This window comes from Manihot esculenta, chromosome 8 (assembly GCF_001659605.2).
Source record: "Manihot esculenta cultivar AM560-2 chromosome 8, M.esculenta_v8, whole genome shotgun sequence".
Lineage (NCBI taxonomy): Eukaryota > Viridiplantae > Streptophyta > Magnoliopsida > Malpighiales > Euphorbiaceae > Manihot > Manihot esculenta.
In genome coordinates, this window is record NC_035168.2 from 35,769,535 (window position 1) to 35,788,463 (window position 18,929).

Below are 18,929 nucleotides of genomic sequence, written 5' to 3' on the forward strand. Positions count from 1 at the left end.
ACAAACTCAATTAGCATACCCACCTACACAAAATCACAAAGCACTATCTTGAAACTTAGCAGGCAGGCAACGGTTTGAGTTTGTACAAGTTTCTTGGCCAAAGTTTATTTTTCCTCTCCATTTTCAGCTACCAAACATTTGCCACATGTTTTTTTTTTTTTTTTTTATAACCATACAATATTTGAATTTCACTTTAATTAATTTAAAATCACGTTAAATAAATTATTAGAGGGTTTTTTAATTTTAATGGATTAAACACACATGCCAAAACCCATAAAGTAAGCCAATATATCATTAATCACCATCTAATAAGCAACATCCCAAATCTACTTTACACATAAGGAGTAAATAACAAGAAGAGACAAGAGGAGACCCTACTAATATAAACTTCTGAACACCAACCTTAAAAGAAGTAAAAAGACACCAAACTAAAGCTAAATCACCTGCCACTCAAAACCCTCACTTCCCCTCTTATTCTCCTCTGCCTATTATAAATTTAACTATCACATATCTAATATTTTACAAAATTTACCACCCTAGGCTCATACAACAAGTATGAGCTCCATGTGTTTCCAAATTTTTCACATGATTGAGCATGCATTTGGATTTTCATCGCTGAAAATCTCAAATGAATCCGACGGCTGTGATAGATCTGAGTCCAAATCAGACGTTGGAGGTTCGCTTGCCGTCCCCGGATGCATGTACACGTATGAGTACGATGGGGGATAGATTGATGCACCGTAGCTAGTACTGGGATGCGCTGTATTGTAGTGCGCGGCGTACACTGGTGGAGGTGCATAGTAATGTGGTGGGTAGTGAGACACGTGGTGATGTGGAGGGCTTTGATTGATGGGATAGTGAATGGGGCCTTGACCATTACCTTGACTTGGTGATCCAGTGCCTGCGGGTGCATCACTAGAATGTTCACCCTCATCTACGTTGGTAGTATTCCCTTTTTGCCCATTCTTTTTCTTCTTTTTGCCTCCACTTCCACCTTTCTCAGCACCACCACCTTCATTTTCACTGCTGCCTTTCTTGTCAGTCACCGGTGGCGGTGACTGGCTACCAGCTGGTGTGGTCACAGGTGGTTTTTCGTCAATCGTCACCTCCTTCATTTGGCCACCGGCGGCAGGTTTACTGGTTGTGCCGCCTTCGCTAGGTTTGCCAACGTTATTAGTCATCTCTGGTTTATGAGTACTACTTCCATTTTCAGTGGGTTTAGAAGGGTCTTGAATTTGAATTTCTTCAGTTTTCACAGTTTCTTTCTCTTTTTCACCATCTTCATCACCATTTTCTGGGTCGCTTTGTTTTTCTTTCTCTTTTTCTTTCTCCTTATTCTTTGATTTTCCTTTCTTTTTCTCCTTTTGGTCAGCTTTTTCAGGCCATAGCTCTGCATGCTTCCCTGCCTTCACCAGTTTCTTGATCAAAGTATCTGCATCTACATTTCCCAGCACTGTGACCTTTTGTTGTCTTAAATCAATTTCTGCGGTGTAAACACCTGACAAATACTGGAAAAGCTCAACAAGAATAGAACAAGATATCGTAAAATCAACTAAGGGGACATAGATTTTGCCTAAAAATGAACGAAAATGACAAAGGAGGCGTGAAAATGAACAAAACCCAGATGGGATTAATAATCAATAAACAAGTTTGAGAACGGAGAAGAGAACTAATGATAGCTTTGAAGAAATTTTAACTTGCAAGTAAAGAAAAACTCTTACGAATGAAAAAGAGAGCCTCGAAATTCTGGCAAGAACACAGAACTATAAAACCCAGAAATGATGGATGAACGTAAAGTTTTACTGGTTACGTACCGTCAGTATTTGTTAGGATCTTTTTAACTTTCCTTTTGCAGCCTTCACAATGAACGGAGACTTTCAAGACCAATGTCTAAAGAGATGTAGACAATGAAGTTAGAAATATTTAAAGAATGAAAATTTTCCAGAAACATGAATTCTTTCTGGTGGAGGTATAGATCATCATCATGCTTTAATTTACCTTGTACTTGAGAGGCGATTCTGGGTTTTCCTCCACTGCTACTTCTTTATTAGCTTCCTGTTGCGATTCAGCTTTGGCTTCAGTCTTCCCTTCTGCCGCCATTGGAAGAGGTGGAAGTGGGTTCATGAGCGTACGAGAAGAGAGAGAGAGAGAGAGAGAGAGAGAGAGAGAGAGAGAGAGAGAGCGACGAGGGAGGGAAGCAAGGGAATCCTTAATAAGAAGACGCAAAGGGTAAGAAGTGAGAAGGGCTCAAAGAGAGAGAGAAAGGAAAGGAAGTAGGACCCGAGGGTTGGTGTTTGATGGGGTGGCAATAGTAAATCTGGTGGTGATGGGAACTGATGAAAGAAATAAGGGAAATATTTTTTAGTCCGACATTATGATAAAACTAATTAGTTACTCATTTGTTTTTTAAAACATATTAAATTGTTTCAGTGGTTTTAAATATTGAAGAAAATAAAAAATATATATAATTTTATTGATTTTCAATTTTTATTCTATTAAAAAATTTGGTATTTATTTATTAATGCTTCTTAATTTATTTAATTTACTGAATTATAGATGAATGTTTATAGAATTAGTACAGGGATATTTCCACTTAAAAAATCTATTGGCTAGCAAAGGAAAGAATTTCTGGTAACAGAGGGTTAAGTATTCGATTAATACTATTGAAGAATACTTAAATTAAATATGAAATTGTTTAATTACAAAATTAAGGAATAATTGCTGAAAATTGAATGCTACATTTTTTTTATTCTAATTGCAATTTGTTTCTCAAAACAAGTCTCACTATAAACAAGAACCAATACAATTCTTTTACTTTGATGACAGCTTTTTTTTTGGGCAGTATAAAAGAAAAAGAAACTAAATTACATTTCAAAAAATATTTATTTTTTTAAAAGAATTGTTAGAAATTCTCTTTATGAAAATCAAACTTGGTAGTAGTTTTCCTGGAAAAGTCTTGAGCTAGCCTTCTTAGTTCTCCGGTCAATCCAGGTGCACCACAATAAAACACTCCTGCAACAAAAGTACTGCAATCAGCAGCTTGACCCAATACATAGCACGGCTCACATGAAATTCTATGTATTTCGAGTGTATAATAATTCGGTGTGAGTAAAAATTACCCTATTAAAATAATGAACTTACCAACTTTTTGATTGGGATAGTTAACCGCTACATGCTTAAAAACTTTTCGCCAATTTGGTCTAGCAAAATGCGTCTTAACACGCGTTTCAGAGACAACATCAACGCCATTCTTAGCATGTTGAAGAGATTGAAGCATAGCGATTAATGCAGAACGAGCATCTCCTTCTTCATAAACACTTGTACAATAATTATGAAGCTCAATAACTCTGTCTTGATCATAATCAGCCACTTCATTCATCACACCTCTAAACCACTCGAACGAGCCTTGCTCGCGAGTGACCCAGTAAAAATAAGCTCGTTTAGTAGCAAAAGGCTTTCTTTTGTTACCCTTAATGCCACTCTCTACCATCCCTTCTTCTATTTCCTTTTGCTGCTTAATGTTGTTAAGCACATCCTTAACTATGCTAATTAGAGGTGTGGCACCAATTCCAAGTCCAACCAATAGAAGAACATCATAATTCTTGTAGTCTTGTGCTGGTGCTCCATAAGGTCCATCAATTAAGAGCTTTGGCAATCTGCTATTAATGTCAACTTAAGATTTTGAAGGAAAATAAAGTTGGAAAGGAAAATCTGAGAAAGAAAATACCTAGGCTTATTATCACTGCTTGCTATATCAGCTCTTAGAAGGCCACTTTGATTGCTTGATGCAGGTTGGCAAACCTATAATCACACACCAAAAGGCAGCATATATATATAATTATCAGATGCTGAGGAAACTGTTTAGTCTGTTGATTTTTTTTTAGTATAATTGACTCCACTAGGATTTAAGCTCGAGAACTCTGAGCTTGACGATTCAACTACGTATGTATTACCTTGGAGAAAACAGCTTTGAGCTGTGCTGTCCAGTCACCCAAGGTGCGAATATGGATGCTCAAATAATCATCTCCAGGAGCAGAAGTAATTGAAAATGGATGCCTGAAATTAAGACAACGTAAAACCTTGATCACCATTAATTCTTGGATGCTTGTAATTAACATTTCTTGTCTATTTGTAGTATAATTAACAAGAATTTAACTTACCATTGAAATTGGGAAACAGCTGAACAATTCACAAAGATGTATTGCCCACTAGTGTATCTAAATCCTTGAGGCTTGGACATGTGCAGTGCCAGTACATTTCCAGGGTAGACTGCCACCTAATTTTTTTTGGATTTTTATTAAAATTTCTTCTTCATTAGACAAATTGAATAAATTTCAATTAAATATTATAAGAAATTCAAGCAAAAATTATATACACATACCTTCAAAATCCTCACTGATTTGTAACCCGATCTAAATGCACGAATCAAACGTTCGCATGCATATAATCCCATTGGAATAGCGAGATACATCCACGTCTAAATTTCATTGCCAAAACAATTTAAATATTAAACAAGAGAGAAAGCTTGAAAATAATTTGAATATATTCTATAAGTTTTGTGTTCTTGATCATGGATCTTACCGTTTTCTTGTACCATTTCTTGGAAAGATAGAGATAGTAGCCATGAACGATGAAGAGGGCGTAGACGATAACAAACAAGTGGTGTGAGTACCAGAAGGCATTGAATCCGGTGAGCTTCTTCAGGGTGGTAGGGAGGTTTAGCCTGTTCCGGCGGAACCAAGGCTGGGCTAATATATAGGCTATAGCCATGAGCACCACCATGACCACACCAGTCCAACCCTCAGTCCCTTTCACGAACCACCAGTAGTTATTTGGTCGGTCATCGCCAAAGAATGGCTTCATTGGTTCATACTCTTCATCTGTGGCATGTAGTAGTCTAGGGAAGTCGCACGTTAAATGTGCACCGGCATGCAGCCCAACTCCAATTGCTATTCCAAAAGCAACTACCTTGTGGAAGTTGATATTATCATCGAAAGGGACGACGGCTCCTAACTTGGTTTTGCTTCTGAGCCAAGTGATGGTGTTTCTACACACAGGTAAAAGAATCAAAGCCATGTTGAACTTAGTGGTTTCGGCTGCACCCTTTGCGGTGGTAACGCAGTAGCCCATGACATCGAACACTGCTCGGTGCTTGTACTGAATGAATTTCCAAGTGAAGAGTCCTGCGCAGATTCCAAGCCACAAGGCCATCACCCAAATTCTCTTCCAATTGTCCTCAACGAAGTAGGCTACCTTCCTGTAGCATCTCTTTATTGGGTTGTGATCTTTGGTTGGTACAAGCCTTTGGCTTAGTACTTGGCTTAAGATTCGACTGTCTGTTGCTAAGTTTGTGGATTGATTTGGAGCTTGGAGAAGTAGCATTTCCAAGTTGTAAAGCTGGAAAAAAAAAAGACATTGTTAGATGAATTGAATTTATCTTTAATGGGTTTCAAGTGGGTTTGTTTTTTAAATCAATAGTGACCCAATTTGGAAGTTGAAGCCCAAGAAAGAAGGGGGGGTGTTTGGATATGGACCTCAATGTATCCAAGATTGTCTGGGTCCAATTCTTCCATGATCAGAGCAGCATACTCCTCGGCTCGTTCTTGAATCTTTGACAGCTTATTAGCTGAAGCACTTAAAGCAATAATCTGAAAGTCCAAAAAAGCAAATGTAAGGTTTGGAAAGATTTCACAATAATAATGATAAAAAAGCAATTTCAAAATTTTTTTTCGTAAAAAAAAAAAAAACATTTATTTTGACCTTTTATTTTTCAATAATCTCACCTCTTTCACCTCTTCTTCCGTGATCCTTCCATCCGCATTTTTGTCAACCCTGCATTTGACAAAATTTTGTCATTTTGTGTCTCCACAAAAAAAAAAAAAAGCATTTCATTCCTCAAATCTTCTCCTTTTAATTTTAAATATTTTTTTTTTCAAAATTTCAGTAGAACTAAATTAAAAAGAAATATATTTAAACCTTAAAGAAGTCTTAAACAATATTGAATTATAGATTATTCAACAAAATTCAGGGAAGAACATAATAATAATAATAATAATAATACTTAAACCCTTACATGCCAAAGAAGATTTGAAGCCTGGCATCAAAACCCTGGTCAGTAATTTGTTCCCAGAATTCACGCAATACAGCCTTGCTTATTGAAGCTGATGTGATCCCTCTATTCCGAGCCAATGCATCAAACAGTTCACTTGCAAATTCACTCGATTCATTCATTCCTGATCACACATTTCAACAAAAAATTTATCAAAAATTTCTCCCATTTTACTTTCCTTTTAGAATTTTTCTTAAAAATATATATGACTAAGGTACCTATGCATTGGCCAAACCGGTTCTTGGGAAGCAATCCGTCAACGGCTAATTTATCAAACCTTGCTTCAACTTCAGACCAGCCTTCGGTTCCCACATTTTTGGTCATGAACTTCAGCCCTTTCAAGGCACGAGCAGCTCCAGACTTGCTCCTGTCAACCTTGTCAAACGTATTCGAAGAAGTGATTCTCTTGAGCTCCTGTGAAACTTGTCTTAATCGAAGCGAGAGCTGTGATCCAAGTGAAGGATGATTTTTTCTCTCCAATTGACTAGCTAGAAATGCCGTCTCAGAATCTCCTCCCCTTATGTTCTGAACAGAAACTGAGTCATCGCGAACGTCAAGTGTGATCTCCACGTATTCTTCTTCTTTGTATTTTGAACTTTTCTTGCTACTGTTTCTTTTGTTGGTCGCTAATGGACCGCTGAAGCCAGCTCTTCTGCTGCTGGTGCTGCTTCTGCTTTCTGTCTCCGACCATGTTTCCTGTTGATTTTCTTGAATCTCCATCTTCTTTTCTTCCTAAACACAGTACTCTTCCTCAGATTCTGCTTGTTACCCTGCAATGGAGATTGTTTTCTCTGTAAGATGGTGATAATTCCAGAGAATTTCTCATATAGTAGTATATTTTGAATGATTGTGTCCTACACAAGGGCATGCACATGACCTCTCTAAAGGGTTCATTCTATGAACAGTTTGAGTTGCCACAATAGTGCCTTCCCTAAATAAGAACTATTGACTAAAATAAAAATTGAATTTTCCATGGAGTATCATACAAAACACTCAAAGTTAATTAGCAAATCCCAATTAATGAAGCAATGTAATCTAAATATAAAAAGACTTCTAGGTGATAGTTTGCATTTCAAACTTTGAATTCTTATCTACAATTAATTCAATAATATATAAAAGACAAGAATAATCAAATCTCTCACCGGAGAATGCTTCCTTGGTTGAAAAGCGGTTGGAAAAATGATGTAGTTGATGAAGCTGAAAATTGGGATGAAGAGAGAAAATTGGAAAGAAGTTTTGAGAAGCTCAAGGGGAATGGGAAGAGAGATTTATAAATAGAGTATTGGGGTGGTGGTGGTGGGTTTATTGTATGATAGAGAGGAAAACGAAGTCAAAAAGAAAGAAATCTGGGGGCGCAATGGCGCGTAGTTTCAATTGTTAGTTGAGGTGTAGTGGTTAGGTCTTGCATGGCATACTCTGCCTTTGATCCAGTTTTTTCAAATACAGCAATAGTGCCAGTCGTCCTTCACATTTAACATACACCAACAAAATTTCTTCTCAAATTTAGGGTCAGCTCAACCTTAAATTAATAACAATAAATTATTATTTATTTATTAGAATATAAAAAACTAATTAATTATTTTTTTTTAAATATATATTAAAATATTTTTTTCAACAAATGATTAAAATTAATAAAAAAATTTAATTGGTAAGTTTTTTAAAATCTTACTGATATTTTTTTCTAAAATGAAAATAGGTGAATGCCAATATAGCATAATTAAAGGGGAAAGAACAAAGCATGAGAATTAATTTGTTGGGTGATTATTGATTTGTTCCTTTTAGCAAGTAGAGTAAATTAAGAAGTCTAAAAATGCGGGCTGATAAAAAGAAGATCTAGCTAAAACATTTTAATCAACGAGAATACAAGAAAACAAAGTCTTCTTTGCAATTATAATAACAATTTTGGATTATTTACAAATGTGGAGGGATGCGACTCTGAGCAGTATTTCATATTAATCGAATTGAATTAATTTAAAATTTTAATTTAATTATTTATTTATTTTAATTTGATTCGATTTTAATTTTATAATTTTAAAAATTTTAAAAAAATTAAATTCATCCGATTAATAATAATAATACATTATTTTTAATAATATAGAGATTAAATTATAATTAAAATTAAAATATTTCAATTAAATTTTAAAATATTAAAAATAAAATATAAAAAATAAAAAATCTATTAAAAAGTCTACTGAAAATGACTCGATTCGAATTAATTTATATTTAAAATTAATTCAATTTTATAAATATTAAATTTTTAATTTTTAATTTATTCAACTTAATTTTAAATCAAATCAATTAAATATTTACCGTTAGATGTGACACCCAAAACTTCACCATAACATATAATTATAAAAGCAAACAAAAAATGTAGAAGAAAATAAAAAAAAATTAATAATGTTGTTCGCATTATATTCATTCGGTATCTATTTATAAATTAATTCTAATATATAAATCAGTATAAATGTTAAATAAATAATTGAATTAATTATCAATATAATAACATATTTGATATATATTTGATATGAATAATATTTTATTATAATTATAATTTTATTATTTTATTAAAAATTTTATGTGATTTAAATTATTAAAATTTAAATTTTTTAAAATTATATAAATATTTTAATATATTTCTTAAAATTAATTTTTTTATATCACTTATAGCATTAAGAGTTGGTGGTAAATCCACCTTCTACCATAATTATGAGAGCTTGTTTGTGTTTCAAAGTTATGATTAGAGAGAATATAAAATTATATATTAAACTATTTTAAGTGGATTTTAATTAATTAAGATTTAATGACGTGGCAAATCCATGCATGGATAATACTCATCTTTCTTCAACTAAGATAACTATCATGGCAATTGGCATAGCCCACATTGCACGAAATTTGGAAAAATCCAAATCATATATGCCCAGTCAGCAGCTGATCTAAGCAGTCGAATCATACAAAAATCAAAGGCTGTATTACTATATATTATGTTCTGGATTTTTAAGGAATCCACTCACTCATATCTATTAATTCAAATCTCTTGTATTTTAACGGTTAATTACTTTAAATATTTATATTATTTAATTTAGTATGTATTTTTTAATAAAATATTTTCTTTTTTATTTTTAATTTAAAAATAAAAATTATTAATAAGTTTATATACAGTGATATTGATAAGATCACATTTAGAATATAATAACTTTTTTTATAAAAAATAAAGAGATTTTTTAAAAATATATTATTTTATTAATTATTTTTTAAAAATATTTTAAATATAAAAAATATTTTTCATGAAACAACTCAGTTTTAGTATATTATTTAGTTATTTTTATTTAAAAATTCATATTATTTTATTATTTTATGAAAATATGTTGAGTAATATTTTTTTATAAAAAGAATAAATAATTTAATTTTATAATGTATATAAATATTTTAATATATTGATTTTTAAATACTAATGAAATAATAAATTTTCTAAAAATTTAAGATCTAATAATACTTTTTCTAAAATTAAATTTGAGTTTCAATAGGAGTAGAATAAAAAATTTTTAAAAATACACTCTCATTTGTATCAAATAATTTGTCTCACTTTTTTTAATAGTAATTTATTTATTCATAAATTTAAAAAAATAAAATTTGCAAAATAATTTAATAATATAATTTATTTAACTTTTAATTAAGCATATTAGAAAAATTAAATAAATTTTATTATTTTTATTATATTAATTATTTTTAAAATTATATAAAACTATTATTTTTTTATAATTTAAAGCATAATCTCTAGATTTAATAAAATATACAGTTCAGTCTCTACTGTTTTAATAAGAAATTATTTGGCTCTTAAAATTTCATTATGTTATCATTAAATAAATAATAATTTTATTAAAATTCATGATTAAATTATAATAATTTAATTTTTTGAATTTCGCTTTTTATAATAATTTAATTTTTTTTAATTTGAATTAAAATTTTAATTAATAGTTGATTAATGGTAAATTTAATAATACAACTATTTTATTAATAAAATAAAAAATTTTGAAAATAAATTATTTATTATTAAAAAAAAGCACGAAGTGAGTTGTAATTTTTGTCAAATTTCAAGACAATACCGTAATTTATTGATTTTTTTTTCATAAATCTTGCATGAGCAGTGGATTTCGTAAGGATTATGACATGGCGGTGGGTTTAGAAAAATTAAATAATTAATGTCTAATAATGATGATTAGGTGTCATAATAATTACCAATTAATCAAGGATTTATAGAGAAGCCCAGGCTTCAAATAGATGTCAAAAAGAAGGAGACAACTTCAAATAGAAAAAGTTAAAATTACCAAACTCAAATTGGGATTTTGATTTGGAAAATGCAATGCCCACTTGGGAGAATGTTTAGGATGTTTCTTAAAATCAGCCATTACAGCCTCTTGATTTAGCCAAAACCAGTCAAATTTGAAGGCATAATGTCTCTTTAATTTCAGTTTTGACCCTGCCAACTTTTCTTATATTTTTTAAGTTGCAGGAGAAAATACAATTTAAGAAGAATGTGTCCAAACCAGTGAAGAATATTTTTCCTGCATGTGAATTTTCTTGGACTTTTTTTCCCTAAATTTCGCTATAATTAAATAGAAACAAGCTTATAAATACGCGTTTATAGGCAATTTGGGAAATTCTTTTAATCCTTGCTTGTATTCTCTATTCCTTATGAAAAAGTAATTACAAAAAATTATGTGTGTGATTTGATATGCTCTGTAATTTAATTTATAACAAAAAGAGTCATGTAATTTCACGAGTCATATATGATGATCGCTAGACTACTGACACGTAAATTATAACAGAATCCTTCTAGAAAAGTCGAGTCCAAAATTTATTAGAGCCCATTATGCAAAATTGGCTCATCAACGCCCGTCTGAATACTTATACGTAAATTATAACGGAACCCTTTTAGAAAAGTCGAGTCCAAAATTTATCAGAGCTCATTATGCAAAATTGGCTCATCAACACCCGTTCGAATCCACAGTAAAATTCAGACTCATCGGAGAAGAATCCAGCTAATTTGATGTGATGGAGAGTAGAGAAGCAAACCCAATTATATTTCGATTCTATTAACACAAACGCTATTAAGAAATTAAATAGCCGGTGATGAGTAAGCATTTAATTAAAAGAAATTTAATAAATAAATTTTTTGATTAAATTAAATTTAAATTTAACTCAATTTTTTTTTTCGATTAAATAAATTGAAATTGAAATTTTTTAGTTAATTAAAAGAAATGAAAATATATTAAATTGAATTTTAATAAAAACCGGATTAAAATCGAATATTTTAATGAATTTATTTTAAATAAAAAGGTTAAAAAAACATTAAATTGAAGTCCTCTAATAAATATGGGAGGAAATGAATGAGTAGTATAAACCTAATTATTAATGAGATTACGAGCATAAGCATCAAATACATTGAATAATTCCATGGAAAAATAAACAGAATTTGCTAGATAGGTGTCAAAGGTGGCTTTGGAAGATAACATTAGAATTTAGAAATGACTGTCTCTACATGTTTGGATAACAACGAAAACAACAGCAGCTTTGATATGTCTCTACGCCTCTCCGCCGCAGATTAGGTAGCGGAGAGTAGCACGTACAGCATGGACCGCTGGACATTTAGCATCAGCGTTATTAAAAAAATTATTGAATCATATTTGAATTCCTATTAAACTCCTCAAGGCAACATTACTCTTTTCAAATTGATTTCAACACACATCTCACGTGCTTAGAATTTTACTGCACATAATATATTAATGAAAATTTTAATATCGGACGGAAGATTTTAATATTATATTAAATTTAAATTAAATTTAATTCATCTCAAAATTAATTTAAAAAAAAGAATATTTATAACTCATATAAAAGACATTATTTTTTTTCGCGCTGAATATGAAGTTTAGAAAGCTTAAATAATCTGAAAAATGTTATGGAGAAAGTGAGTTCACCTTCTGCATGCGTGGAAGCTAGAGAGGATGGAAGCACGAAAACATTAATTTTATGAGACAAGAGGATTTTTCCTTCTGTCTCTCCTATCTTTCATTTATTTAGAAGATGATGATCATTATGTTGTCTCATTCCCATGTTTCAGTTGAGGAGGTCTGCCAGAGATTTTTCTTTTGATCACAGCCATGCAATAGTGTAATATGCATCTTATGATCATGGGCCCATTTCTTTCATGTTTATACAGCAAATTCATTATGGGCAGGCTTCCTGATCTAATGGTTCTTCCTTTAACAATCCATCAACTCCAAAACGGAACAAGTTAATGTATGATCTGGGTGCTGCGCTGGCAAATCTTTTATTGTAGGTATGCACTTAAAATTTTTTATATGTACTCGGTTTATTATATATTTAAAAAATAAATAATATATTTTATTTATTTTTTATAGAGAGTAAATTCATAATAAATCCAATAGCCCCATTGCATGCAGATGATCTAGATGGTTAATCTAAGCTACTGCTTTCTATTTTGCAGGGTTAGGTAAAGAGACAGCAGAGGGCTAATTGCTTCCTAAAAGTGTTCTAAAAATCAACTTTGCTCCTACCAAACTGCAGATACTATGTATTGTGAACCTGAAAGCAACAATAACCAACTAGCAACTGCAAACCCATTAACATGGGATTTGAAAGAGACTGCTAATAATCTTAGTATCTAAATACACATCTCTTTTATCTTCCTATAATTTATCATTCAAGTTTGTTTTCTATCTTCCATGTGTTTGTTCTGTGCCCTCAATGAAAGATCACACATGAGAAAGTGATGGACCACTTCTCTTCCTCTCAATTCAATAATGGGGTTTGGAGAAAACTTCAACTAACACCCTCTTGATGGGTAGACATGTCCAACCAAAGTGGGTCCCTTTTAGAAACCTTTCCCTTGTCTGGTTCATAGAAGTTTAGCTTCTAATGTCTCAAAAACTCAGCAGACTGAAAAGGGTAAGTTACATTAAGGTTGAACAGCTAAAAAACAAGAATCAGCTCACCAGCTTTCTCTCTAACAAACACTTTATCTAGAAAGTAACAGAGACATTATAGAGGGAATCAAAAATTAAAATTAATGGACAGAGACATGAAGACAAATTGTGGTGCACATTAACAGTGTTTTGCAGGAAAATTTATGGGGGTGAGAAGAGATAAGAGTGCATGAATGGTGAAGTAATGAAGGTCCAGTACAACTCCAACTGCCATGGTCAGGGGTTACTTGGAGTAGCATTAAAGACTCAGATACATGTTCTTTCTTCCACAGTACCTACACCTCCCAAAAATAAATGTTCTTTTTTTCTTTTTTCTGAAAAAGAAAGTTGGAAAAAATGAATCAGATTTATAAGCAGAAAGTTAGATATTGATGCTTTGATGATTTCTGGTTGAAGAACATGGGCTCGTCTTCTCAGATTCTCCATATCATTTTTCTCATTATAACCATTTTCATGTTCTTATCATTACGAAGTACCCACGTTTTGATTGCTGATGCCTCTTTGGTTGCAGCAGAGTACTTCAAAATTCATGGCCTACAAAAGTTGGATTTCATGGAGGGAAGTGAAGATGGTAATGAGAAGCAGATTGAGAAAGTTTCTGGAGAGGACAAAAGTGAAGAAAAAGAAACTACTATAGTGCAAAAATTCAGAGCTTTACTTGGATTGAGAAGCTTCAAAACAAGAAGCTCACTAAATGAATTCGTTTCACCAGCGCCATCTCCTTCACCCACCATAGAAGCTGAGACTCCAGCTCCTGCTTCAATGTTGCCAATCCTAGTTCCTTTCCATCCTCCGTCACATCACTCAAATTCAATCGCACCAGCGCACAAGATTCTAGTGAAGCACAGAGATAAGGGCAGATTTAGAAGAATTCTAGCAGCAATTCTAGTGTCTGCAGTAGCTGCCTTCATTCTCTGTGTCCTCGGGCTTGTCTGGGTCTCTGGAAAATTCAGAAAGAACAAAACAATATCTGCAAGAATGATGTCCGTGTATAAGAAAAAGGCAAGAACCAGCAGTAAATCTAAGTATATATTTTCGCAAAGGTCAGCAAGAAAGGTGAGCTTAAATCCTGGCCTTGATCTCTTGTATCTCAATTCATTAGAAAGGGATTTAGAGCAACATAATACTACTTGTCTTAAACAAATTCCTGAAGCATTAGATACGTCACCAGATCATAACATGACAAAATGTGCATTTCATGAGAGGAAGGAATCAAACCAAGATGTGATAAGAAAATCAGAGTCTGATAATGCTAGTAGTTCTTCCACAAGGGAAATTATGTCTGTTCATGAGGATGTAGAATCTCTTAAGATTGAATCTGATATTGGGAATTCTTACACTGAGGATAAAGTTATTACCATTGAAGGCCAATATTCCTCGGATGATGAATCTTTTCATTCTTTTGTTGATTCACATTCATCTCATATCAGGCTTTCCAATGCTTCAGCTGATAGTTTTAGTGACATGTCAGAAATATTCCCTTCAAATGTGACCAAGGCATCACCATCTCCTCTAACTTCTCCCCAGAATTTAGATATTCCACAAGCAACTTCAGAATGCAGCTCACAGCCTGCTTTGAATTTAGAAGAAAAATTTCCTCAATCTCCGGAAATTCTCAGAGCAGAAGATCTCACAGTTTCATCTCCGTCAGATTCTGATGAGAATTTTTCACCTTCATGCCCTCCTCTGCCTCCGCCTCTGCCTCCACCTGCTTTTGCACCAAGTGTGCCTTTCATTCCTTCGCGCACACCTTCCTGGTCTACCAGAAATACAGATAAGGCTTCATGTTCTTCTCCTTTCACGGATTTATCATCTCCTAGGAAGTCGGATTCTTCTTCAAGATCAGATCAGACACCTCCAATTGACTTGCTTTCATCACCCCAAAGATCTCCTCAGAATTCACGAGCTCCATTGAGCATCCCTCCTCCACCATGCCCACCTACATTTCTACAAGAAAATAGTAGCTCTGCCAAAGGCCCGCCTCCTCCACCATGTCCACCTCCACCTCCACCTCCACCTCCACTTATTCATAGTAGTTCTTCTAAATGTCCACCTCCTCCACCATGTCCACCTCCATGTATAAGAGGAAATAGTAGCTCCAACAAAGGCCCACCTCCTCCACCCTGCCCACCTCCATTTATAAAAGGAAATAGTAGCTCCACGAAAGGCCCACCTCCTCCACCATCTCAGCTTCCACAATATGCACAATATGGAAAAGATGGAGCTCAACTGCCAAAACTAAAGCCTCTTCATTGGGACAAAGTTAGAGCTGCACCAGATCGCAGTATGGTGTGGGACAAGCTAAGATCAAGCTCGTTCGAGTAAGTCCTCCCTTATACTTGTAACATATTTCCGTTCTCCTGCTTGGAGTTCACCAATCTGTGATTTCACAAACAGGTTAGATGAGGAGATGATTGAATCACTTTTTGGATACAACTTACAAGGCAACATGAAGAATGATGAAGCAAAGAGCAAAACCCCCTCTCCGAGCAAGCATGTCCTAGAGCCAAAGAGACTACAGAATTTAACCATACTCTCAAAAGCCTTGAATGCGACTCCTGAGCAAATATGTGAAGCTCTAATAAGAGGTATATAGCTTAAAAGCAAAACTTTATGAAGGATTATAGCCAGTTACAATCAATAGGAGCAGCAAACCTGAAAAAGTAATATTGTCTGCATTGTGAAAAGCAGGGGATGGCTTGTGTTTGCAACAACTAGAGGCACTGACAAAGATGGTACCCACCAAGGAAGAAGAGGCTAAGCTTGCAGAGCATAAAGGAGATATCAATGAATTGGGTTCTGCAGAAAAGTTCCTTAAAGTAATTCTTACAATACCATTTGCCTTTCTTAGAGTTGAAGCAATGCTTTACAGAGAAACTTTTGAAGATGAGGTGATTCATCTGAGAAACTCTTTCCTAATGCTGGAGGTAACTGATCAAATGAAAATCGTACTAGTTCTTTATTTTCATGGGAAATTTATTATTTAATCCTTAATAGTTGGTTACTTAGTTTTGAAAAATAACCCTGACGATTAAAAAATTTACAAATTAGTTTCTCCCTTAGTTTTATTCATTAAGTATTTTACTTTAGTTTCTGTATTTTGAAAAAGCTTATTCATTTTTCTGTAGAAGTCTACTAACTAGTGCTTTAGACTTTTGTACAATAGTTAACGGTTGACTGCTTAACAAATATTTTAAAAGCCAGATTAAACAATCAAGAGACCAACTAATAAGTTTTCAGACTAAATATTAAATTTCCATTTTTTCACAGTATTTCAGCACAGCTTATGCACCTCTCTCTCTCTCTCATTCTATTTTTTCATCAGGAGGCCTGCAAAGAACTCAGATCAAGCAGGCTCTTCTTGAAGTTACTGGAAGCAGTACTCAAAACAGGCAATCGTATGAACGTTGGAACAATTAGAGGAGGAGCTAGAGCATTCAAGCTAGATACCCTCCTCAAGCTTTCTGATGTGAAGGGCACAGATGGCAAAACCACCTTACTTCATTTTGTAGTCCAAGAAATAATTCGATCAGAAGGGATTCGAGTATCAGATAGCATTATGGGAAGGATCAATCAGAAGAACAAAAGCAAAACCATTGAAGAACGTGAAGAAGATTACAGAAGAATGGGTCTAGAGCTTGTTTCTGGTCTAACTACAGAACTCTACAATGTCAAGAAAACAGCTACAATAGACCTTGATGTTCTTGCAAGCTCAGTATCAAACCTTTCAGATGGAATGGCTAAACTGAAAAATCTAATATTCAAGGACTTGTTGACAGATGAAAAGAGAGGAAATTTTGTGCATTCGATGAGAACATTCTTAAATTATACAGAAAGGAATCTGAAGGGATTGCAGCAAGATGAACATAAAGTTCTATTACATGTAAGAGAAATTACAGAGTATTTCCATGGAGATGTGAGCAAAGAGGAAGCTAACCCACTTCGTATATTTGTGATTGTTAGAGACTTTCTGGGGATGTTAGATCATGTCTGTAAAGAGCTTAGAAGCCTGAAAGTCCCCAACGCTCCAAACCCTCTTGCTCCTTTTCGGTAGATTTTGGTGTGGTTATAGGAGAACATCGTCAAACCACCAACTAAAAATGTAATATTTCTTTTTTTTTTTTTTGTTATTTTTTGAATTTTCATGTAGAGTTTTGGCTTGTCTATATTCAGTTAGCTAGCTGGGACTTACAGATTTGAGCTAGAATTTTTTTTTTTTTTTTTTATTAATTCCTAAGATTTGAGTTGCTTTGGTTGGAGGATTTGTAATAACAATTAATGACGTTATTGATTAGGCAAACATAATTTTTTTTATTTTTCAAAATATTTTAAATATTTTCATAAATTTACATGATATTATATATAATATATAGTTTCTCTTAATTATTAAAAATTTACTTTTTAATTTTTTAAAAATTTTAATAAGACTATTCGTATTTTAATTTAATTTTTCTTTTATACCGTTTTAACCAAATGATATTAATTAAAATTTTCGACGGAATTTAATTAGTTTTTTATCAATTTAGCTGACAATATGCCTATTAATTCACAATAAAAATATCAAATAACGAATTATTTGAATTTTATTTCTAAATTTTGTAATGGTGTTCAATTAGAAACTAAAATTTTAACTTACACATCAAAATCTTTTGATTTATGATAAATTAGGTCATTTTTTACAAAACAAACTAAAATAATAGTTTTCAATTTTTAATAATTAAACATTTATATTATATTTTCAACATTAAAATTACAAAATATAAAAACATTTAACTATTATATGACTACATTTTATTTGAAATATATGATTAAAATGTAAAGATATTGAACTATTGTGCAATTAAAATATTAAAGATATAACATTATAATATTTTTAATGCTTTTCGCTTAAAAATAAAGAAATACTAGTTTTAATATTAAAATATCAAAAATAATTTTTAACAGTAAACATAAAATTAATATTTACTCTCTACATTCTTTAGTGAGAGAAAATTCTCTCTTTTGGTATTTTTTTCTTCAACCTACTCAACTTTCTTTCTGCTGCAATGGTCAGACTTTGTTTGCTCCTCTGGATAGGGAAAAGCCTTTCTTTTGGACGTATATGAAGTTTGTATTTGCTTCCTTGCAATTGTGCTATTTTTGAGAGGTCTATTGAAGTTGTTTGTTTATGTTTATGGTTTTACATGTCTGCTTTGTATTATTTTTAGCAGGTTATTGAATGCATAGATCTCTTTTTTTTTTTTGATGTTAAGTTCAATTAAAAGTGTAATACCCGGTTAGAGTCCGGTATCGGAATTCTACTTTCCGGTGGAATTCAGGATGTCGGAATCCGCTAGAAGATTAAGATTTATGTTTTTGTAAAGGATTATGAGCATGTATGGGATTTGACAGGTACACAGAGAGTATAGCAGGCTTGCTACGGGTCCCGGCGACCTTAAGTCGATCTGGATCCTAGCGCCGGTAGCGATTCGATTTTCGGATCGTTACAAAAAGTGTAAAAAATTATAGCCGGTAGTAGTATCTTGTTGGGTCTTATAATTTTGAGTGGCGTGAGAGAGTCACTAATGTGCTTTATAATCTCCATTCTTTTATTGCCAACGGATCTAATCGATTATCGATTCTTTATAACTTTTTGGTGTGAGCAGTTTCGTCTTGAATGTTAAGTTTTTAAAGCCATGTTATACTTCTATTATAAAATTTTTATGGTACGAAAATCTTCATTAATTCTTTTCATGTTTACTATGCCTAGATAAAGAAATTAGGTGATGAGTTTGGAGAGATATAACATTACTACATAATTATTGTTCTGAGTCTTC

The 18,929-nt window shown here is 32.7% G+C and overlaps 3 protein-coding genes across 3 annotated transcripts; 1 reads left to right on the forward strand and 2 right to left on the reverse strand.

Annotated features, from left to right (window-relative positions):
• Window positions 1-274: 274 nt before the first annotated feature.
• Window positions 275-2,283, reverse strand: LOC110620188 (heavy metal-associated isoprenylated plant protein 35). Its single transcript, XM_021763815.2, has 3 exons — window positions 1,999-2,283; window positions 1,815-1,890; window positions 275-1,498 (listed from the first exon to the last, which is right to left on the reverse strand). The coding sequence occupies exons 1-3, from the start codon at window positions 2,122-2,124 to the stop codon at window positions 582-584; spliced, it is 1,119 nt and encodes a 372-aa protein (XP_021619507.1). The 5' UTR covers window positions 2,125-2,283; the 3' UTR covers window positions 275-581.
• A 435-nt stretch (window positions 2,284-2,718) lies between these two features.
• On the reverse strand, window positions 2,719-7,391 carry LOC110620514 (respiratory burst oxidase homolog protein B). The gene is made up of 12 exons (XM_021764287.2): window positions 7,252-7,391; window positions 6,328-6,879; window positions 6,074-6,233; window positions 5,784-5,832; window positions 5,535-5,648; window positions 4,582-5,397; window positions 4,382-4,477; window positions 4,161-4,276; window positions 3,954-4,056; window positions 3,728-3,801; window positions 3,142-3,656; window positions 2,719-3,012 (listed from the first exon to the last, which is right to left on the reverse strand). The coding sequence occupies exons 2-12, from the start codon at window positions 6,827-6,829 to the stop codon at window positions 2,903-2,905; spliced, it is 2,655 nt and encodes an 884-aa protein (XP_021619979.1). The 5' UTR covers window positions 6,830-6,879; window positions 7,252-7,391; the 3' UTR covers window positions 2,719-2,902.
• Window positions 7,392-13,512: 6,121 nt separating this feature from the next.
• LOC110620406 (formin-like protein 11) lies at window positions 13,513-17,233 on the forward strand. The gene is made up of 4 exons (XM_021764128.2): window positions 13,513-15,434; window positions 15,511-15,701; window positions 15,805-16,040; window positions 16,439-17,233. Exons 1-4 carry the CDS (start codon window positions 13,513-13,515, stop codon window positions 17,165-17,167), a joined length of 3,078 nt encoding a protein of 1,025 aa, XP_021619820.1. The 3' UTR covers window positions 17,168-17,233.
• The last annotated feature ends 1,696 nt before the right edge of the window (window positions 17,234-18,929 follow it).